At 38.7% G+C, this 23,347-nt stretch overlaps 1 protein-coding gene across 30 annotated transcripts in view; it reads left to right on the forward strand.

The window, feature by feature from the left end:
* KIF1B (kinesin family member 1B) overlaps positions 1-23,347 on the forward strand; it is a 169,969-nt gene that overhangs the window by 73,670 nt on the left and 72,952 nt on the right. For 29 of the 30 annotated variants that reach the window (XM_081489381.1, XM_081489383.1, XM_081489389.1 and 26 more), the window contains 7 exons: positions 4,387-4,466; positions 5,709-5,784; positions 8,859-8,938; positions 9,445-9,551; positions 10,952-11,035; positions 11,254-11,434; positions 11,557-11,629. In XM_081489381.1, coding sequence (XP_081345507.1) covers positions 4,387-4,466; positions 5,709-5,784; positions 8,859-8,938; positions 9,445-9,551; positions 10,952-11,035; positions 11,254-11,434; positions 11,557-11,629 — 681 coding nt within the window. Of the gene's footprint in view, positions 1-4,386; positions 4,467-5,708; positions 5,785-8,858; positions 8,939-9,444; positions 9,552-10,951; positions 11,036-11,253; positions 11,435-11,556; positions 11,630-16,901; positions 21,683-23,347 lie in introns of those variants that run through there. The other variant, XM_081489412.1, reaches the window with a different exon arrangement.

Genomic DNA, 23,347 nt, shown 5'->3' on the forward strand with positions numbered 1-23,347 from the left:
GGAGCATCTCTATGAACAAAGCTAGTGGAGGTGATGGAATTCCAGTTGAGCTATTTCAAGTCCTAAAAGATGATGCTGTGGAAGTGCTGCACTCAATATGCCAGCAAATTCGGAAAACTCAGCAGTGTCCACAGGATTGGAAGAAGTCAGTTTTTATTCCAATCCCAAAGAAGGGCAAACTACCGGTTTCAAACTACCGTACAGTTGTGCTCATTTCACATCTAGCAGGTAATGCTCAAAATCCTTCAAGCTAGGCTTCAACAATATGTGAACTGAGAACTTCCAGATGTTCAAGCTGGATTTAGAAAGGGCAGAGGAACCAGAGATCAAATTGCCAACATCTGTTGGATCATAGAAAAGGCAAGAGGATACCTGAAAAACATCTACTACTGCTTCATTGACTATGCTAAAGCCTTTGAGTGTGTGGATCAAAGCAAACTGGAGAAAATTCTTAACGAGATGGGAATACCAGACCATGTTACTTGCCTCCTGAGAAACCTGTATGCAGGTCAAGAGACAACAGTTAGAACCAGTCATTAAACAACGGACTGGTTCAGAATTGGGAAAGAAGTATGTCAAGGCTGTATATTGTCACCCTGCTTATTTAACTTATATTCCGAGTCAGTACATCATGTGAAATGCTGGGCTGGATGAAGCACAAGCTGGAATCAAGATTGCCGGGAGAAATGTTAATAACCTCAGATATGCAGATGACACCACCCTTATGGCAGAAGCAAAGAAGGAACTTCACCTGCTTTATGAAGGTGAAAGAGAAGGGTGAAAAAGCTGGCTTAAAACTCAACATTCAGACAACCTTAAGATCATGGCATCCAGTTCCATCACTTCATGACAAATAGATGGGAAAACAGTGGAAACAATGAGAGAGTTTATTTTTTTGGCTCCAAAGTCACTGCAGGTGGTGGCTGCTCCCATGAAATTAAAAGACACTTGCTTCTTGGAAGAAAAGCTATGATGAACCTAGACAGCATATTAAAAAGCAGAGACATTACTTTGCTGACCAAGGTGCATATAGTCAAAGCTATGGTTTTTCCAGTAATCATGTATGGATGTGAGAGTTGGACCATAAAGAAGGCTGAGCGCTGAAGAATTGATGTTTTTAAACTGTGTTGTTGGAGAAGAGTCCCTTGGACTGCAAGGAGATCAAACCAGTCAGTGCTAAAGGAAATCAACCCTGAATATTCATTGGAAGGACTGATGCTGAAGCTGAAGCTCCAGTACTTTAACCACCTGATGTGAAGAGCCGACTCATTGGAAAAGACCTTGATGCTGGCAAAGATTGAAGGCAGGAAGAGAAGCGGATGACAGAGGACAAGATTCTTGGAAGGCATCACCGACTCAATGGACATGAGTCTGAGCAAGCTCTGCGAGAGATGGTGAAGGACAGGGAAGCCTGGCATGCTGCAGTGCATGGGGTTGCAAAGAGTCAGACATGACTGAGTGACTGAGCAACAATTATTAATAGTTATGTTGGGGGATCACAGAGGCTTTGTAAAATAGCCTGTTAAATGAATTTGAAATATTTTTTGAACTATGAAGACTTCTCATCCTGAATCACGAGCGCTACTGTTATCTTGTCATCGTTATCATCATCATCATCATCTGAGTTTCTAATTTCATATCCATGACTAGCATTTTCTCCTGCTTTTTGCATGTGCTCATCTCCCTTTTTCGTATCCCTTCTTCCTCCTTTTTTTTTTTTTTTTTGCCTGAACAGTTCCTGCTTGTCCTTCATTCACAGTATGAATATCACTCAGCCTTGACTCATCCACCTTCTGGCAGACCTGTGAGCACTTCATTTCCAACACTGAGCAAACTGCCTGCTGTTCTCCTACCATTCCCATCACAGTCCTGCAACATGCTGCTCTAGCTTTGCTGTTGTTCCTGGAAAATACTAGGCATTTCCCACCTATTCCCTCACACACCCATGCTCTTTCCTTTTGTCTGCTCGTGTAGAACCTTGTCAGTGAGCCCAGTTCTGCCAGCCCCACTGCAGATTGCTTTCTCCCCCTACCTTCTCTCTTTTCTTTGCTTTATTTTTCTACAAAGCTCTTATCTCAGTCTGGCATTCTATAAACTTGACTTATTGATTAAAATGGATTGATTATCGCAGTCTCTCTTCTGGAATATAAGTCTCATGAGAGGTAGGAATTTTGTTCCCTGCTGTATCTGTAGTTACCTAGAACAGGGCTTGGCATGTAATGAGGTTATATATGATTACTGAATGAATGAATAATGGTTACTTCTTTCTCTCCGTATTATACAGTAAGCTCCTTGAAATCAGGAAACATGTTTTAGTCCTTATGTTCCTGGCACATAATAAACACTCAGCTAGAGATGGAAAATTGTCTCACTAGTGGCTACATGCCTTCAGATGAGATTAATATGAAACCTTTCTATATTGGGAATTGGGCTGTGTTCAAGGGGGTATTGTGTAGAAGGGGAGGAAAAATATCTTTCCTTTTACCCTTCTAGGTTCTTGGCTGGGGCTTCTGTAACAAAACGCAGATTAACAAGTGAGAAGTCTACAAATTTATTTAGTATTTGTTTACATGACGTAGCTCAATGGTAAAGAATTCTCCTGCCAAATGCAGGAGATGCAGGTTTGATCCCTGGGTTGGGAAGATCCCCTGGAGAAGGAAATGGCAACCTACTCCAGTATTCTTGCCTGGGAAATCCCCCGGACACAGGACCCTGGTGGGAGATTGTCCATGAGGTCACAAAAGAGTCAGACATGACTTAGTGACTAAACAGCAACAACTGTGTGACATGGAAGACTTCATAAGGAAATGAAGACCCAAAGAAGTGTTAAACGTGAGCATTTTTATGCTAGGGCTTCCCTGGTCACTCAGACAGCAAAGAATCTGCGTGCAATGAAAGAGACCTGAGTTTGTTCCCTGGGTCAGAAAGATCCCCCTGGAGAAGGGAATGGCAACCCAGTCCAGTATTCTTGCCTGGAGAATTGCATGGACAGAGGAGCCTGGTGGGCTCTTTGGTCCATGGGTTTGCAAAGAGTCGGACATGACTGAGTGACTAAACATACACACTTGGTGAAGTGTGAAAAGTGGTGGAAAAGTGTGATAGAACAAGGGGGAGTTGAGCTAAGAGTATTGGCACCGCAGAGAGATTGCTGGTTTACTTCCAGAGCTCAGCAGTAAAGCAAATAGCACAATAAAGTGAGTCACATAAATTTTTTGGTTTCCCAGTGCATATAAAAGTTAACTTCACACTATACTGTAGTCTAAGTGTGCTGTAGCTTTATGTCTAAAAAAAACTATGTGCATACCTTAATTGAAAAATACTTTATTGCTAACAAATGTTGTCATTTGAACCTTCAGCAAATTGGAGTAGTGACATCAAAGATCACTGATCACCTGTCACCATAACAAATGTAGTAACAGTGAAAATGTTTGGAATATTGCAAGAATTATCAAAGTGTGATAGACATGAAGTAAGCAAATGCTGTTGGAAAAATGGCACCAATAGACTTGCTACATGCAGGGTTGCCACAGACTTTCAATTTGTAAAAAACACCTTACATGTGAAGTGCAATAAGTGAAGTGAAAGTGAAGTCGCTCAGTCGTGTCCGACTCTTAGCGACCCCATGGACTGCAGCCTACCAGGCTCCTCCGTCCATGGGATTTTCTAGGCAAGAGTACTGGAGTGGGGTGCCATTGCCTTCTCCGAAGTGCAATAAAGCGAAGCACAATAAAACAATGTCTGTCTGTAGCAACCTGGGGAGACTTACCAAGGTTTGTCTGTTCAGATTCTTCTTAGTGTTCCTTCATCTTCTAGAAATAAGGATGCTGCATTCCTCCAGGGGTAGGAAGGTTATATCTCATGAGGGTCTTACGACTAGCTTTAGGAGGTCAGAGATTCCTTCCTACTTGTACCATTTCTTAAATCACCGGGCTTAAAATACTCAGTGTGCCAAGATATCATATTTTAGTGAAGAATATTCTAAACCCCTTCAGTGTTGTGGTGAAATTATAGTGAAACAAAAAACAATGAATACCTTAGAGAGCTTTATTCTTTAGTAGATGTAGCTGTTAGAAATAGTGCTTTGCATTTGGAGATTTAGTATTACCTTTTCTTCTACACACACACACACACACACGCATACACCCTCTCTTTCTCTCTCTTGCACTGTAAAGGTATTTTTATTAGGACTTAAAGGGAATTAATGTATCAGGGGCTGATTTCTTTCTTTATATAGTAAGAGAGAAAAAAAAAAACCAAAACACCTCATCATACTAGATTCTGCCTCACATGCTCTGAGGGCATCATCTGCTTCTTGCCATCCTTCCTAGGCACAGAAGGTTAACTTACAAGACTCTTTAACACTGTAACTGTGGACTTCCTCCTTAGGAATCAGAGAAGATCATTGCTGAGTTGAATGAAACCTGGGAAGAGAAGCTGCGTAAAACAGAGGCCATCAGGATGGAGAGGTCAGGAAGTTAAACTCTGGAATGTTTCTAAAATATCTGGGGAATTTGGATTACGTTTGTAGTAAGAAAAGATAAAATAGAAGTTAAAAACAACCTTTCCTTCCCAAATACAGAACCAACAAACAAAACCTGTGTGGGACTTCTGGCCAGATTCACACTCTGAAGTGAAATTCAGATATTTGAATATTCTCTAGGCAGTCTTGTTCTTAGTTACCTACTACATGTTGCTAGGGATCCATATAAAAATTGAAGATATTGAGGAATGAGTTCTTAATTTGCAAAAAGATTGCCTTTAATAAAAGCCCAGAGGAAAAAAACCTGTTCTGATTATTGTCTTTCAGAGTGACTTTTCCTAAAACCTCTTTGGTAAGAGGTTAAGTAGTTTCAGTCGCCAACTTTTAAAATCTGTATTTTATCTTAACCTCCTGATTCTCTACCCTAAGAATGAACAGGACCTCAAATAATACTTTTGCTGTTGGAATAAATAGATATTTTAGGGACTTCCCTGGTGGTCCAGAGGTTAAGACTCTGTGCTTCCAATGCAGAGAGCATGGATTCAGTCCCTGGTCGGGGAAATAATATCCCACATGCTGTGTGGCATGGCCAAAAAATAATAAGAATAAAATAGTTGCTAAAAATATGTACATTTTAGTTAATGTTAGTTTCTTCTTGCTTCCTGGAAGATGAGGCAGAAGTGAGTGCTAATGTGCTGATAAAGTGAATGTATGAAACAGAATTTTCTTCTTTATTGTAGAGATTTTAAGCTAAAATTGTTAAATCAATGTGATGGTGGGCATGGGAACATGACATTTGAGAAAACCACATTTATAGATAATACTCCCCATATCAGAACTACTTTCTGACTGCTTTTGTTGATTTTTAAGAAATGGCTCCTTTAATTGAATGTATTGCCTTCAGGGCATATTCCTTTCTTCTTTTTTTTAATATTAATAGACATATTATTTATGAATCATTTTCTGCTTCCAAAGTCAGATGTGACAAAGTTCCTATTTGGGTAAATACAGTTTTACATAAGACAGGAACATAATTTACTTTGTACTATTTCTCTTAAAGATAATTTCTCTTTGATGAAGGGTTAAGTAGATTCTTTCACATTTGTTTTACTGACTTTAAACATAGATAATTGTTTTTGCTTTGCTTGTTTTACCTTCCAATTCATGTTAGACTGATTTACTTATCATTTTAGTACTGTGATTCTGATATGCTTGTTGCTCTTTCTAGAGAAGCCTTGTTGGCTGAGATGGGAGTTGCCATTCGGGAAGATGGAGGAACCCTTGGGGTTTTCTCTCCTAAAAAGGTAGGAAACAGTGTTGTGAAAGTGAACCAAACTGAGACACTTTTTGTTTGTCTTGGTCCTCGAGGTACTTCATATCTTTCAGGGCTGGCTCCTCTTCTTCCTTTTCTTTTAAACCTTGAGACATGGCTTAATTTCTGATATTTTTTATTTCATCTTATACTACAAGGCCAACCTGTTTCTAAAATGCTTTCAGAAATGTTTACTGTGTATAAAATAAAATCCAAGGCAGTAAATCGGTAACTTTTGGTCATTATTCAGTGTGTTTACTCATCTTAATGGTTGCTTTCTCTTAAATGCCTAGCCTAACCTAGTACATCAGGCCTCAGTTTGGCTACTCTTTCTATGTAGATTTCCCCACAGGTACCAGCAACCCTGAATTATAACTCTTTGGAAGCAATTTCAGCTGTTCAGGTTTGTGTAGAAAAATATCGCTTCAGTTTGCTTCTACACTTTGTGTGATAGCCATTGTCCTGAGTAAAGCAGTTTCTGTGCTCATCCTAACCTCCTCTGCTCCCTTCTCATTTTTTTTTTTGAATGACTCCAGTAGTTACCCTCCTACTTACTTATGTAATCATAGTTGTTAAGTAGTAAATTTAGTTAATTAGAAAAACAAGCTTTTTTTTAGTAAGTTGCTTCTTAGTTATTAATAGACACTGGGAAGCTATTATGAAATGGTTATTTTGTGTGCTTATTTATATAATAATAATAGAACATATACTGGTGTACAAAGCATAAAATTATACTAATAACAAATGGTCTTTCATTTCAAATGACTTCACATTGGCTACTGGATACTTAAACTTCTTCATGCAAGGGTCTGATGGTGGTCTTTCTAGGTTAGCCTAGAACAATGGGGTATAGAGTTTTCAGTTGGTACTTTTATTTTATTTGATATGAGATACTCCTGTGGTTTTTGTTAGGATATTTTTGGTTAGGTTTTTCTTTTTTTTAAATAAGTTCTGCTGTATTATTTTCATCAAAGAAGATTGATTTAAAGACATTTTAGATATGTGCTATACACCTGGAACAATAGTAACAGTATTTTATATGTTTATATTGCCAAAGGTGAGTGATTTTCACAATTTAATAATTTTTCCTTCAGTAAGACACTATTTTATTCAGATACATTATTTGTGATTTTAGAGTTTTTAGCAGTTATAGGCTTAATAAAATTTAGATTGTGCCTTTGCATATATCTAAAGTTATTTTTTAACATCTTTTAGTGTTAAGAACAGTGAGGAAAATTTTTATAACAACTTAAATAACTTGAATAAGTACTGTGTTATAAACAGCACAGAATTCCAAACTGAGATATCTGTTTCCAGAGCATTTTCTTACTTGCTTTAACTTTCTAGACTTCTTCAGGAAAGAAAGGGATACCGCTAACCACATCCAAATTCAGTTTTAGAACCTGTTCCTGATGTATTAACTTGATTGGTAATCCTTGCACATATATGTATCAAATTGACACCTTTTACAATCACATTGTGCAACTTAAATATATGTAGACTTTGTCATTCATATCTCAAAAGAACTAGGAGAAACTACTCTTCAGGCAAGAGAAAAAATGAAAACCTGTTCTTGAGGTTCTGATTTCCTTAGGCCAGTGCCATGCTGGGTTTTAAAGAATGCTGCCCAAGAGGGCTTTGACTTTCTCAAACCAGCTATAGAGACATGTTAGTTGGAAAGATGTAGAGGTTTTCCTAAATTTCTTTTAAATGATCTTTTGCACTCCCTTTTCTTAACCTGCTCATCTGACTCTCCTTTCGTTTTTCCACATTTGCTGGCACTGTATCTTGAGTAGATTTTGACCCCAAGACCATGTGACTTATTTTTGGATCCCAGTGGGGTATTTTCACCAAAAAAGGTTGGTTTTTAAAAGATTTTAGAAACATTAAGAGTTAGATGAAGAGGATTTTTATAAGATGTGTTATTGAATGTCAGTAATTTTTAATTCTTGTTTAAGATAAAGAAGGTTGGTTTTTAAAAGATTTTAGAAACGTGAGTTAGACGAAGAGTATCAATAATTTTAATTGAGTATCAATAATTTTAATCAGTATGTTATTGAGTATCAATAATTTTAATTTCTTCTTTAAGATAAAGACTGACAAACTAAAGACAATAACTGGGACCATGGAAGAACTGATAAAAAATTATAGAGGGAGATGATAGGAGACATGGGAACATTTTTATGATGTAAATGAAAAATTATATATTTCTTGGCTGTTGTAGGGGATGAAAAATAATTTTTCCTCTACCCTTCTGAATTCTTGAATGAGAATAAAAGATTAACCAGAGGAAAGAAAAGTTTATTTAAACATGTGTACCTCATGTATACATGGGAGAACCCCATGGAAAAATGAGTAACTCCCCAAGATGATTTAGAATTCTGGTTTAAATGCCATTTTAATAGGGAAAGGGACAGGGAGGCAGGCCTCTCAAGGGAGGGTAATTGGCTTTTAGGAAAAGATGAAGGGGCCCTTTGAAGAGTAGATGGGAGATATGATAAAGTTTGTTTGGTGTGGTGTCAACTTCTACTTTTCTCTCCTGGTTGTTAAGACTCCAGGAGGGGATTTCTAAGTTCCTTTTGGACAATATGTGTTTAGGCAGGAAAGGGGATTCAGAGGAAGCCTCTCCCTGCCTGTGCTATTGTGTAACAACTCAAAATAATCAGTATGTCAAAGTGGAATATTAGGAGTGGCAAATTCTGCTGCTCTTCAAGAATTTTGAACACTCTTGAAGTGTTGTAAAAAATGATGTCCCCCGCCTCCCCAGAGAATCAGCCTGTTCTGATTTTTCTATTGTATTCTCCATGCTTTGACCTTATTAAGAATGGGATATTGTTCTTTATCCCAGAGCTCATGTTTTTAAATAGAATGCATTAGTGTGGTTTGAAAAGGCCTGAAGAGAGTTATTCTCTGTTTATCATGGAATTGCAACTAAGAATGAAGGAAGTCCTGCTTCTAGGCACTCTGGTAATCTAAGGAGCCCTCCAGCCTCCTCTGTGCCCCTATCACTCTTGCAGCCCTCTCAGTGGTGCTTGCTCCATGCTGATCATCTCTAACCTTTTTCAGACACCACATCTTGTTAACCTCAATGAGGACCCTCTAATGTCCGAGTGCCTGCTTTATTACATCAAAGATGGAATTACAAGGTACATTTGTTTCTTCTTTTGGTCACTCAGTGCTTTCTTTTCTCTTAGGATGATTGCATAGCTAAAGGGAAGTTGTTTGGTAAAAAACTTCTTTTATTAATTTGCTGTTTTTCTCATCTGTAATAGTTAAAAACTGTCCTCTGTACTCTTTTCAAATCAGTGTTTTAACCAGCTGAATCAATTAGCATGTGTAGTTTTAGAAGACTAAGTAAAATTTATCCTCCTAACATCATATATGAATTCTTTAAGGAGATTAATTTACTGGTATCTTTTTATGATGCTCTCTAAGTTATTTGGTGTATGTGCCTCTTCATTTTTTTTTCTCATGTAGGGAGGTTGATCACATATGAAAATAGAGTTTGCAGTTCAAAGCCTCTGATTAAAAAAAAAAAAAGCAGTACCTTTTTTGTACATACCAAAGAATATTCTTTGGGAGAAAGAGGCTCATTGTTTGTGGTGCTTTCTGTGTCTGAATTTCCCTGGGAAACACTTTGCCTTGTGTTCAGGGTTGGCCAAGCAGATGCTGAGCGGCGCCAGGACATCGTGCTGAGTGGGGCTCATATTAAAGAAGAGCATTGTATCTTCCGGAGCGAGAGGAACAACAGCGGGGATGGTGAGAGTTCTCGGCTCAGCTTTTCCAGCAACCTTTTCATTCTATATTATGAGAAATCCCCAAGACATGGTATTCCCTGTCTCTTTCAGTGATACTTTCTTATACAATCTAATATTTGAAAATGGGGGGACCTGGGCTGCTTATGAATGCAGGCATGAACATAGCTACTTTACATGAAAAAAGCCTGGACAAAAGCAGCACTTTAGTTACCGTCAAGAATTGAGTAGGACATAGGCAATTAGGCTTGGTCTTGAATCTTAATTATTTAATAGACGAGTAAGAAGGGAACAGATATCCTGGGTAGTGGGAGATTTGAAGGGCCTTTAGTCTTGATTCAGTACAATTTATTTATACCTAAAAGGGAAGAAAAAGTCAATCTTGATTTTTGCCCAGGTTATTAATGAAACCACAAGCTAATAGTGTGTTTTTGTGCTATATAATTTATTCCTTGCTAATCAAAATATTGGGCTTCCCAGGTGGCTCAGCAGTAAAGAACCTACCTGCCAATGCAGGAGACATGGGTTTGATCCCTGGGTCGGAAAGATTCCTTGGAGAAGGAAATGGCAACCCACTCCAGTATTCTTGCCTAGGAAATCCCATGGAGCCTGGCAGGCTGCAGTCCATGGGTTTGCAAAAGAGTCAGATATGACTTAATGACTGAACAAAAACAACAGCAATCAAAATATTAGCCTTCCCTGGTGGTACAGGGAAAAAATTTCTTCCCTGATGCTGGGAAAAATTGAAGGCAAGAAGAGAAGGGGGTGACAGAGAATGAGATGGTTGGATGGAATCACTGACTCAGTGGACATGAGTTTGCAGAAACTCAGGGACATAGTGTTGGACAGAGAAGCCTGGCATGCTGCAGTTCATGGGGTCGCAAAGAGTCAGACAGGACTTAGCAGCTGAACAACAACAGCAACAACTGGTGGTCCACTGACTGGGACTCCACACTCCCTATGTGGGGGCTCAGGTTCCATCCCTGGTCAGGGAACTAGATCTCACATGCTGCAGCTAAGACCCCGCCACAGCCAAATAAATAAAATATTTTTTTTAAAAAAAGAAAAAATATTAGCTTTTGATCATAATTTTCTGATTATTACCTATATCTCATACTTAAGATTTCTGATGGTTTTCATTTTTATATACTGAACTGTCCAGATATCACTGAAACTAACATTTCCTGTCTTCTTCTGAAGTTTATCAAATTCTTAAGTGAATTTAAGTATGTTTCCATCTGAGCCATAGCCCTGGTCCTGGTGCCTTAAAGTGAACTGTTATATAGACACTGAGCCAATTGATTGGTTGCAGAAATCTATGCTAGTCACCTTGAGTCCTCAACTGCTTCCCATTGTTTTCTTCCCATGGTCTGTGATGCTAACATTAGTTTGCCTTCCTCTTAGTTATTGTGACTCTGGAGCCCTGTGAACGTTCAGAAACCTACGTAAATGGCAAGAGGGTGACCCAGCCTGTTCAGCTGCGCTCAGGTGAGACTGGAAGAGGCTTGAAGTCTTCAGAGCACATGGCTTGCACAAACAACTTTTTAATTTTTAACTCTTTGTCTCAGGTTGAAGTGATAACATTAGGATTTATGTTCTTGTAAAACTCCAGAAACTGCTTTTTGCTTTAGGGAGGGTGAGGCTATTAACCAAGATACAGTACATTTAAAAAGTGATTTCTTAACCCTATTTCTGTTTTGTGCTAGGAAACCGTATCATCATGGGTAAAAACCACGTGTTCCGTTTTAACCACCCGGAGCAAGCACGGGCTGAGCGGGAAAAGACTCCTTCTGCTGAAACCCCCTCTGAGCCTGTGGACTGGACGTTTGCCCAGAGAGAGCTTCTGGAAAAACAAGGAATTGATATGAAACAGGAGATGGAAAAAAGGTAATGTACAGATGTGATGTAGCCCACATGACTCGTACTTCTTTTTGGTGTTTAGTAGAATTCCTGAAACAGCTCCATGATTTTACAGTTTCTTTTCTCTCTTGCTCTTCTTTTCCTTCTAGGCTACAGGAAATGGAGATCCTATACAAAAAGGAGAAGGAAGAAGCAGATCTTCTCTTGGAGCAGCAGAGACTGGTAGGAGCCCATCCTGCATCCTCCGTTAGGGAAGGGCAGCTTGCTCTCATGTCCCACCTTCCCCATCCCACAGACGAGCACTTGCCCGTTGCTTCTCCCGCTGTCACTGACACCATGCGCTCTTGTCTCATGTCCTTCATGGAGAAGGACTTTCCATCCCCTGGTAGCCTTAGCCTGAAATACTGTCCTTAAAGGTACTACTTCTGTGCCTCTATGTCTTAAAGTCACATCTTCTATCAAAACCAAGTGCTTTTTGAGGAAATACTGAGAGCTTTTCTGGTAGCCTTGGCCTCTTGATAGTGGTTTTAGAATATGCACCAGTGGTGACTCTCTCAATAATAATTACTCTGAATATTGAATTTGATGGGTGTTTGCCTTGGTTTTGTTTCTGATCACCTGATAGTACTAATTCTCTGCTCTTGGGCTGACTTGGGGATTGTTCTTATGCTGGGTGGACTTTTTTTTTTGTAAGTTAAACTGTGTCTAAAAGTGTTGCTGCACAGTTGCATGTGTTAATCCTTTTCTGTTCCCTGCATGGAGTCTGAATTCTCAGTAAGGGTCTCCGTGGCATGTGGGGTGACAGTGGAAGTAGGGGCTGCCCAACCAACTCCAAGAGGAGAGGGAAGTCTGGTTTCTCTGGGTTGAGAAAGCATTTGTGTGAGTAGCTGAGAAATCAGTTTCAGGTTGCAGCTTGTGTTGCTAATGGCAATAGCATTTTATGATGTTAATTGATTTTCTAGGTTTTATAGAAATTGAATCGCATGAATAAATAAGTTTATCCGTTAGTTAGATTTTCATGTTTCAAGCCATCCAGTTTTAGATTACAAAGCCCTGGTTATAGGAAGCTTCTAGGCATTCATCTGGTATATATTATTGAGAAAAAGGCATAACAACCTTTGGATACTGTGGATCCAGTTTAGGAATTTTTCATTTTTTAAGATTGATGGACTTCTTGGGGGTATTAGGAAGAAAGGGGGAACTGGTTAAGGAGGCATTAGTGAGAAAGCTGGGATACTGGTTTCTTCCCCTAGCATAAAATACAGCATATAGAATACCAAGTGTAAACTACAGTGTGTAAACCATAGCCTTACAGCTGTGCTGTGCTTTGAAAAAGAGAGGCTGTTGCTAAATTAATCAGAAAAGCCAAGGACTTGTGCAAAAGCAGTCTTTTCCAGGGCAGCTCGATTCTCACGCTTGGCAGTGCGTTAAGTCAGTTAGTTTGTTATCTTGGAAGTTATAGTAAAGCCCAAAAAAGAATGGATTGCAAGAATAAATCAAGTGTTTGGGGCAAGATAATAGCAGTGTAATAGAGTCTCTTTAGGAGGCCTCGTTGGCATTTAGTTTGTAATGAAAACACAAAGATTCAACTACAGTGTGATTAAGGGCTTGAAAACTTTGTGACACATGAAGGAGCCTTTTATCTCGATAATGTAGTATATCTAATAGCATGCCTCTGATGGTCTGCAAGAGATCAAATGAACACAGGTATAATTAAGCTGTATTCATTTTTTAACAGTAGTATCTTGTATTTGTGTACAGCTTTATAATTTACAGCGAGTTTTAACATCCATCATTTTTCTGATTTCCAAAATAACCCTCTTTGGTTGCTATATGTAAATAAAGTGACAAATATTTCCTCTGGTTTATAGTTGAGGAAGCCAAGTCTAAAAAAATGCTAGCTTGCCCATTCTTCACTGATGGGTCTGAGGCTTAAACCTGAGTCTTCTGGCTTGCTTCGGTGTTCTGTCCAGTAGAGCAGTGCTTCTCAACATCTTGGGAGTCTTGTCAAATGCTGATGCTGATCCTGTAGGTCTAGGGTAGGACCTGAGATTCTGCATTTCTAAGAAGCTCCCAGGTGATGCCAATGCTGCTAGGACCATTTGAGTCACTATCCAGATGTAAAAGAATAGTGATGGCTGGTGATCATCTGTGCTCTGAAATAAAGACAGTGACTATTAATAAACAGGAAGTAAATTCAGATAGTTAAAGATATGCCTGCAATGCAGAAGACCTGAGTTCAATCCCTGGGTCAGGAAGATCCCCCTGGAGAAGGGAACGGCTGGCTACCCACTCCAGTATTCTTGCCTGGAGAATTCCATTGTCGGAGCCTGGCGGGCTACAGTCCACGGGATTGAAAAGAGTCTGACACGACTGAGTGAATTTCACATCAAACCAGATGGCTCCAGGACACATTTAGTTTCCAGAGGACATACTTAGTTTGCAACTAATCAGGTTCTGATTGTCAATTGCTCTGTATCTGAAGGCAGTCTAGGATTTTAAGAGCAGCTCCTTAAAGCAAGGGGGTTCTTTCCTCTCATAAGTCCAACTGTCTGTTCCACTTAAATTTCTCGTCCTCAAAAGGAGTTGATTTCTAACACTTCAGCCTGAGGAATATTTAGCCATTAACAGTACTGAATTAAAAATGTATTTTTATGACCCTATATCAGTCAACCAACAGATATGTTTTAAATGCACCCTATGGATAAACACTGAGAGGATACAAAGGACTTAATATTCAGTAAATGTTAATTATTTATTGTATGTGATTATTTTTGCATAATAACAGCATTACAAAAAATGAAATTCAGGCTCATGAGTTTTTTATTACAATAATTCCCCCACTGTGTCCTATTGTTACGTTGCTGAACATTCTTTCTTAGTTAGTGCTTGATTGTATGCCTGATCCTTTCTATGCTTGCTCTTTGACACATGTTTTGGGAATCTTCTCTCCTTTATTTTCATAGTCTTCAGGCAGAGTCTCTTCAGGAGGCCTACTTTGCATTTGGTATTTAGTCAAAACAGAAGGATCATTTAGTGACATGTGAGTTGGACAGATCTGAGTAGTTTTTCCAGCCCTGTAATAAATGAATCTAAATATCTTAAAATCTTTTTTTTTTTTTTTTGACATGAGAGAGGATTTGAATCTTGGCACATAAGTTTTGCAAGAGTTTTCAACATTGTGGCCAGTAATAAGTGATAGGGGTGATATGTTTGAGCTTTAAAGAGAACATATTCTACAGAGGCAATATGATCAGTATTATAAAAAGAAAGAAAATTATGGCCACTTGATTTAATTTAGTTCTTTTGAATTTATGTAAACTCGTTTAATTATGTTTTATTTTAGAGTTTAAAGGCGTAACTTTTGTCTCTTAAATATGATATTAAAGTAATGATTAGAATTTTTATTTCCTTAATTAGGTATTCATTTCATCATTAGGCAATTTTTAAAGGAAAATAAAAGAAGCCCAGAGGAAAAAACTGATAGTTAATTATATAGAAAGAATCAGAGCGAATTTGTGTTCTATATAACTCAGTTTTTGCATGTATACAAGAAAACCTTTTTAGACGTCAGACATACTTTTTTTCTCTAATGTTTATTAATGTCATCCTTTATCACTTAAGATTAGATTTTATTACTTAAGATTTTTAAACTAAAATGGAAAAGGAAAAAATAGCATAGAGTCTGTAAATTTAGCTTTATCTATAGTTTTTTGTTGCTAAATTTTCAAATAGGTAGGTATTATAAATGGTTTAGTATTCATTTATAGGCAAATGTCAATAATACAGATCAGTAGTAATGTCTCCAAATTCAGGGGCCAAATTATTGGTATTATTGTTAGGGTTTATTTTTTCATTTCCTAGAAAGTAACTGTACATACAGACATAGAAGTCTTTGGTCTATAAAACAAGATACTATTTATCAGTTTCAATTCTTTTTTTTTTTTCTAAACCTTTCCTAGAGATGATTATGGTAACCATAGCCAAGTCAAAGATACTGTTAAGTAAGAACATTTCATTTACTAGACTACCTTGAACTACCCTTTTAGTGAGTAATTTCTTTTCCCGGTAACTTTCATCTCCTGAATAGAGAGCCCTCCTTAATCTTGTATGTCATAGGGAGTTCTAAATCCAACCCAGCTTTCATTTAGAAAATGTTACCAAGATTTGCTTGTGTTTGTTAAAAATAATTGGTTATTATCCAAATAGCCATGAAATTGCTTAGTTGTAAAGTCAGACTGCTGTTTTAAGCCTAAGTAAAGTTGTTTGAAAAAGAGGTAATGGTGCAAAAACAGCTGGAAAGACAGAGAGTTGGAGATAATGTTTTAAATAGCATCCACAAGCAGAATATAATCTTTGTGTTTTACATGTTGATAACGAGAGTTGTCAACTTAAAGTAATATTCCTCAAAAAACTAGAAACACCATAGGTTTTCATAGATGAAACAACAGATCTCTAGGTTGTATTTATTAAAATATTACTTTGGCAATTTTCAATAATATTTAAATGAAAGTATGTTTTCCTAGCTTAGTTTATGTTCTGGAGATTTGTTTCCTAAAATTTTGGAGATGAGGTATTTATTGGTTTAAGTGTGTGGAAAACAAAATAGCAAACTCACTATAAAGATCCTTTTTTTAATGTGCCCTTATTGTATGGATAACAAACTTTAATTGTACAAATGAAATAGATCAATTTGTCATGACACAGGAAAGTAGCAAATCTGATGTGTGCTCATGGAAAGGCTAGTTTCAGAACCCTCTTACCTTCTAGCAAAAAAACAATTTGGTTGATAAGAATCTCTCATGGTCTGCTAATAGGGATTCTTAGCATTTTTAACATCCCTGTTTGACTGCTTCTTTTTCTACTTTCTCACCTCCTAACTTTTTTCTAGGGCTGCTCTTTTTAGTAAAGCTAAACAAAACGTGGCATCCTCCAGCATTACTAACCTTTGTTAATCCGCCTGCTCGTCACATCTTGTATGGCATCTGTGCTCACTCATGGGGGAAAGAGTTTCTGGAAGAAGCAACAGCAATAACCAAGGCAAATGTGGGGAAGTGGCTGCATGGGTGTTAGCATGTATGGGTTGAAGGTTTTAGTTCATTCTTTTGAGATAGCGGAGATGTTATTTCACACCATTTTGTTAATAACTTCATGTGACCATACAGTGAGAGACTTTCTCACTGTTTCAGCCCTCCTAAGAAATTTGATTGCAGGTTCCATCACTTAAGCCACAAAGTGGAAATTTGGATTAATGTTACTAGAAAAAAAAACAAGCAAATCTTCATATTGATAATAATCTACATAAGCATATGTCTTAATAGATTTGTACATTATCTAGGGGTTTTTGTTTGTTTGTTTTTGTTTTTTTAGCTTTTTTGGTTTCATTTTTAAATTTATTAGGGCTTTTTTACTTGCTTTTTCTTCAATTTGAGTTTCCTTTTTGCATTTTAATTTTGGTTATTTTGGGGCCATTTTTGATTTTGTTTTTCCAAAGGACGCGGATTCTGATAGCGGGGATGATTCTGACAAGAGGTCCTGCGAAGAGAGCTGGAAACTGATTACTTCTCTGAGAGAAAAGCTGCCTCCCAGCAAGCTGCAAACCATTGTTAAAAAATGCGGCCTCCCCAGCAGTGGGAAGAAACGGGAACCAATAAAAATGTATCAGATCCCCCAGAGAAGACGCCTGAGTAAAGATTCCAAGTGGGTCACCATCTCAGATCTTAAGATTCAGGCTGTGAAAGAGATATGCTACGAGGTTGCTCTCAATGATTTTCGGCATAGTCGGCAGGAGATTGAAGCCTTGGCCATTGTTAAGATGAAAGAGCTTTGTGCCATGTATGGGAAGAAAGATCCTAATGAGCGGGACTCCTGGAGGGCAGTGGCCAGGGATGTCTGGGACACCGTCGGTGTAGGGGATGAGAAGATTGAGGACGTGATGGCCAGTAGTAAAGGCGGGACTGATGTGGACGACCTCAAGGTTCACATAGACAAGCTGGAAGATATTTTGCAAGAAGTCAAAAAGCAAAATAACATGAAAGATGAGGAGATAAAAGTCTTAAGAAATAAAATGCTCAAAATGGAGAAAGTCTTGCCGCTGATTGGGTCTCCAGAACAGAAAACCCAAGGAAACCAAAAATCAAAGGAACCCGGTGGTGCTGGTGGCAGTAGCAAGCCTGAGAATGATGTCAGTAAAGGTGACAGCGGAGACCTTGGGAAAGAAGAGCGTGTCTCCCAGCTGATGAATGGAGACCCAGCTTTTAGACGTGGACGTCTGCGTTGGATGAGGCAAGAGCAAATTCGGTTCAAGAACCTGCAGCAGCAGGAAATAACAAAGCAGCTTCGTCGGCAGAATGTACCTCATCGCTTCATCCCTCCAGAGAACCGGAAGCCCCGGTTTCCGTTTAAGAGCAACCCTAAACACAGAAACTCGTGGAGTCCCGGGACACACATCATCATCACAGAAGATGAGGTGATAGAGCTTAGGATTCCCAAAGAGGAAGACGGAAGGAAAGGAAGTAAGCCGGAGAACCAAGAAAAGGGGACTAGAGCAGCTTCTAAGGATCCCCAGTTACCATGGGGCCCTCAGGGCACTCGAAGTCAAGATCACATTCAGGTTAGCAAGCAGCACATTAATAATCAACAACAGCCACCTCAGTTACGCTGGAGAAGCAATTCTCTCAATAACGGCCAACCGAAAAGTGCACGCTGCCAGGCATCTGCTTCCTCAGAAGTGCTCGCCTCCCACAGTGGCCACCCCACCGCTGACCTGCAGACTTTTCAGGCGAAACGCCACATGCACCAGCACCGTCAAGCTTACTGTAATTATAACACTGGAGCTCAGGTGGAGGGCAATGTGGCCACTTCTTGTCAGAAGCAGACTGACAGACCCAACCACTGTAGCCAGTTTGTGACACCTCCGAGAATGAGGCGACAGTTCTCGGCACCCAATCTCAAAACTGGTCGGGAAACCACAGTCTAAATTACTGGACAAGCTTGAATTCTTGGTGGAGGAAACAGGCAATGGTAGCTTATGATTTGAGTTGGTTCTAGCCTTGGCCTTGAGTTCTTATATTTACATTGTGACTGTAATGTTGTGTTCCTAAAATATGAACTGATTTTATTGTTAAAACATAAGACACTGGTAAATGTTTCAACACCTCCCTGTTGTTTGTGTACCGTAAGTGGGCAGTTTCTGGAATTTTGGACAAAACACTGAGACCTCCCTTATTTTTCTGAGACTGTCCTCCTTTCTTGGTGCCTAGATAATATACTTACTTACCCAGACTGGTCTTGTTTTGGTGTAAGTTTGTTATGTTTTTGTAAAACCTATAAATTTATCTGATATCCAGAAAGACCTGCCTCTTGGTTTATGCAAACATTCTAAAGAGGAATTTGAGATGTTGAATGTCTATTATTTCCCCATGAATGTTAGCCATTAGTTTAAAAATAAGAACATGCAGCTGTAGACAGACACAGCTTTGGATTTCCTATCCATGTCTGTTTCTTTTTTTAAATATCATTGGAAGTTTCATGAGCCAGAACAAAATGTCTTTGGACATATTTTATAGTCCACAACTTTGCATCTTCTGGGGAACTTCCACATCTTCTTACTCAGCTGTATTTTGCATAGAACTGATTCAGTAGGTTTTTTCCCTTTTGAATACATCGGTGTATGTATAAATTGTCATAATACTGAAATCTTTAAGTTGGCACCTGCCTGGATTTCTGTTTGTGGTTTGCATTTTGAAGTTTAACATAATTTCTCACACAAATACATACAGAAAGACACTGAACTATTCACCAATGTCACGCCAACAGAAATACCAACAAAGTACTCATATAATGCTTTGAGCAGTATATGTAAGTTTATTAAGGAGGTTATTTGGTGAAGAGAGGGAAGAGGTGGAACATGGGGAGAAGGCTGCAGCCTTTGGCTGTGTGCTGCTTGTTTTCAGTAGGTGATGAAATATTGAAATAAGTTAACTTTGGTCTGATTTAGAATAAAGGAGATGATGTTTAATAAACTATTCTTTGGTCAGCAGCAATAATGCTCACAGATACTCAAGCAAGGAAAGAGACGTCCTGATGAACAGTTACTGTATCAATACCTCATTTTACTGTGTTGTGGTCTCAGTTTGCCTCACTGGAGAATCCACTAAAAAAGATGGATTTTGATGGGAAGAAAAGAATAGTTTTCTACATCCTTCATTTCTTGAACTTGTCAGAAACTTTTTTAAGAGGCGGTGTGAAGAGCCAGAGATGTCTGTGAGATTGCCTGACACCACGTTGTTGAAGATCCCCAAGTCAGACGCTTGTCTTCCAGATGGTGTGAAAAATTACATCCAGGATAGCAGCTAATGTTCAAGGAAGCCTCACAGATTATGGTTATATAGGATGTTTTTCCTTTGCGTGTGGGCACTATGCTTTATTAGAACATTGTTTTTAATCATAGTATTTTTTTTTCTTTGCTTCTAAGAAAATGCTTTCATAATGCACAAAAAGTTGCTTCTAGTTAACTTCGGGGGCTATTTTTGCTTTCATAGCTAGAGCAGTCCTAGTTTGCAGCTGAAGTTTTATGGCAGATTAGACAGGAGTGATGTTTGTAATGAATTGACTTAGTTGAGATGACTGTCCTGTACCAAGTGGTTTGAATGTACTTGGTAGGCTACTTCAAATCAGTCACTTCAGTGCATCTTGTGTACTCCACGTTTGTCCTTCTTAGGCATAGTTTTCTATTTCTTTCTTGCAAAAGCTCATTTTCTAAAACTAATAATAATAATAACTCAGCTTTCAACTCTGTATCAAAAGTGGGCTCTCAATTTTCCAACTTGAGATAACATAGGATAGACCTATGTATTTTCATTTTTATGGTAGCCTTTTTAATCTTCTTATGGACAGGTATCTCCCTTTGGCACTGAACAATGGGAGTGAGTTTCTACAGGTGATCAGGAGGCTGTAGAATGAAAAGAAATACAGTGTTTTCATTCACAAATGTGGGTTGTGGTAGGCACTGTACCCACACTGATACTCCAAAGGATTAGATTTACATTGTGCTTCATCTGCTGATCCAGGCACCCTCAGATTACTGAAATGTTTAGATATCTAAACTAGCCCTTAATTTCAGATGACCAGAAAGAAATGAACCAAGGTTTGATTGATTGCTCTGTATGTCCCTTCATGTATTTCAGAGCAGATGGTTATCTTAGAAAATAACTATATGAATGAAATTACTTTATTGACTCTCACTAAAGAAGTAACTAGTACCATGCTTTTGTGATTGGTTATATTGCTTTGTTTTGTTTTTAAATTTGACAGTATCCCCAAGCGTAAATCCTAGAAGACCAAAGGTAAATGGTCACCACTAAGTCGTTATTGTATTACTGAAATATCCCTAGCTGTTATCATGGTGCAGTTTTTAAGAAAAGTTTGTGTTGTTGAAATTACACAATGATCTGACAATAATAGACGTTGAGTCCTAATCAATTGGTACAATTTCACAAATCAAGCCACACACTGTGGTATTCTTTGCAGAGTTAGTTTGTTTATCTAACAAGTCTAAACCACAGGGCTTTTCCTTTATTTTTACTTCTAATTCTTTCTGGTGCTTCTCTTTTCACTGGAAGTGCGTTGAATGGGAATTGTTTATTCCATTGAAGTGACTTGAAGTGACCTCTTGTGCTTTAGGTGCAGATTGATGCTGGGGGAAAAAAAGAAAAAAACAGGACAAAACACAGTTTGCCACACCGATGTCTGCATTAAAAGCTGTCAGACTACAGGAAGTTACATAGGTTTCCTGCGGTCAGCTGCTATGCCCCTGTGCCTTCCTGGTCCTTTGTAGACTTGCCTTAATGATATACACAAAAGGCTGGGAGCAGGGGAAGCTGCTGTCCTGGCATACCTTAATGAAGTTGCCTTCTTAGGTGCAATGCAAAGCAAGTATTTGTTCTATGCTGTCAGAGCCTGATTCTGTATTATGAACAGTTTTCATAATTGTCCACTTTATGTCATCTTTATGAGATTTAAAAATCTGCTCTAGATACTTGGTTTGAACCACTGTAGGTTGTGAAGTGTATTGGTTTCCTCCCATCGTTACTGTAAAAAGAAGTTGTGGATCTTCTTGTTAATGAACTATGGATTTCTCCCCCAGTTTCTTTTTTGAAAAATGCTTGAAGATTGGTCTTTGAGTGTAAGATCTACCTTTACAGAAAGGGAGAGTTAGTTTGTAATGTTAAAAAATAAAGTCCTCATTCAATAAAAACTGAAGTTACCTTTTAAGAGTGTGATTTGTCTGTGATGTGGGAGGAGGGGAGAGGGAAACAGCATGATTCTGATTAAACCTGGTCTTGACTTTTATTTATTGCTTTTTCATCTGAAGATGGTTATAAACCATATCTTTTAAACAATATTTCTACATGAACTTCATTTGTTTAGAGCTTTTACTTTTCTTACCCTTTTTATCAAAATTCTGTCTTAAATGAGATCTTCAACCCTTATTTTATGCTACCTTTTACTTAAATAAAACCTTTTCTACTTTTGACGATGAAGGAAGATATCAGATATCCCTGTATGATTTCTCTGAGTTTACCTTGAGCTGTATTTTCTATGTTTTTACTATGTAATTTTGATTTAAAGTTTTCTTTAAATGAAATGGTAAACTTCCCTTCATATGGGTAGACGTGAAATTTCTAAAAAGCTTTGAGTAGCTCTGTTTAACTTTTCTTTTTTTCCTTTAACCATTGCTTTTCTCCACCCCGAGTATTGTGATATGTTAGAGGTGAACAGGACAAAACAGAAGATTTTTCTGGAACGGACCATCAGTCTCATTGAACATTTGGACATGCATTATTTTTTGTGTTGATAAACAACATAATCATACATAAGAGAGTAGAATACAATATCTACGTGGGTTTTTTGTTCCCCTGCCATAAGTTTTTAATATGAAATCTGGAGCTTGAGGGAAACATTATACTTGGATTGGTTTGCTTCAGGCTTTTTCTCTTTCCCTTCAGGTACTTTGTATCTCTCTGCTGTCGGTGAAACTGGTGGAAAAGTGGCCAATATCTGACCATTTCTAGGACAGTACAGACGATTCCAGTGTAGTATAATATGTGTAGTGATATGCACAGGATGAGCGTGGGCAGAGTGGGAAAAGATTTCTGAAAGAGGAAGCCCTAAGCCAAGAGGAGAATCCCAAAGCACAAGTGCCAACGTATCCAAGTGAAGAATGGCAGAGGGAAGGAGGAAAGGTGTCAGGTCCAGGGACCTGCACGTGACTTGGGGGTGGTTGGAACACAGCTGTGTGTTGGAGGGTGATAAGAGATGAGTGGACCTGGGGAGAGGGAGCAAGGGTCAGACTGGCATGCTGGGTTAATGGCATCCCATCCCATGGCTTGGGATTTTGTCTTGAGTGTGATGGAAGCTAACACATATTCTACAGGGAGATTGCATTATCAGATTAACCTTTTAGAAATGGCTGAAGTTTGGGTGGGAGGATGAGTTGGAAGAAGGCAGATTCAGAGCCCAGTGCTTCAGTTGGGAACTTGCTGGAGGAACTGAATGAGAAATGACGCTTTCAGAGCAGGCAGGGAGAGAGGAGAGAGGGCGTGACTGATAGATTATTTGGAGATAGAATTAATGAATCATTTTATGGTGGGGATAAGCCTGTGTATATATCCCACGAGGTGGTGAATGGCTCTTGCTTGAACCATGGTTGGAAATTAAAGTAAATGAGACCAAAACAGGAGAAGACAGGACAGTACAGATGATACAGTACTGTCCTGTACTGTCCTAGTACTGTCCTAGTCTGTACTGTCTTTTCCTGAGAGACAGGAAAAGACAGGGGCTGCACAGGTCTAAGAACAGGTGTTGCGGGACCCCCAGAGGCATAGATCTGAGGCTGTGTCTGCATGGTGCTGCTGGTGGTGAGTAAATTAAGGTGTT

Source organism: Giraffa tippelskirchi, chromosome 5, assembly GCF_054371585.1.
Source record: "Giraffa tippelskirchi isolate mGirTip1 chromosome 5, T2T-mGirTip1v1.2.pri, whole genome shotgun sequence".
NCBI classification, from domain to species: Eukaryota; Metazoa; Chordata; class Mammalia; order Artiodactyla; family Giraffidae; genus Giraffa; species Giraffa tippelskirchi.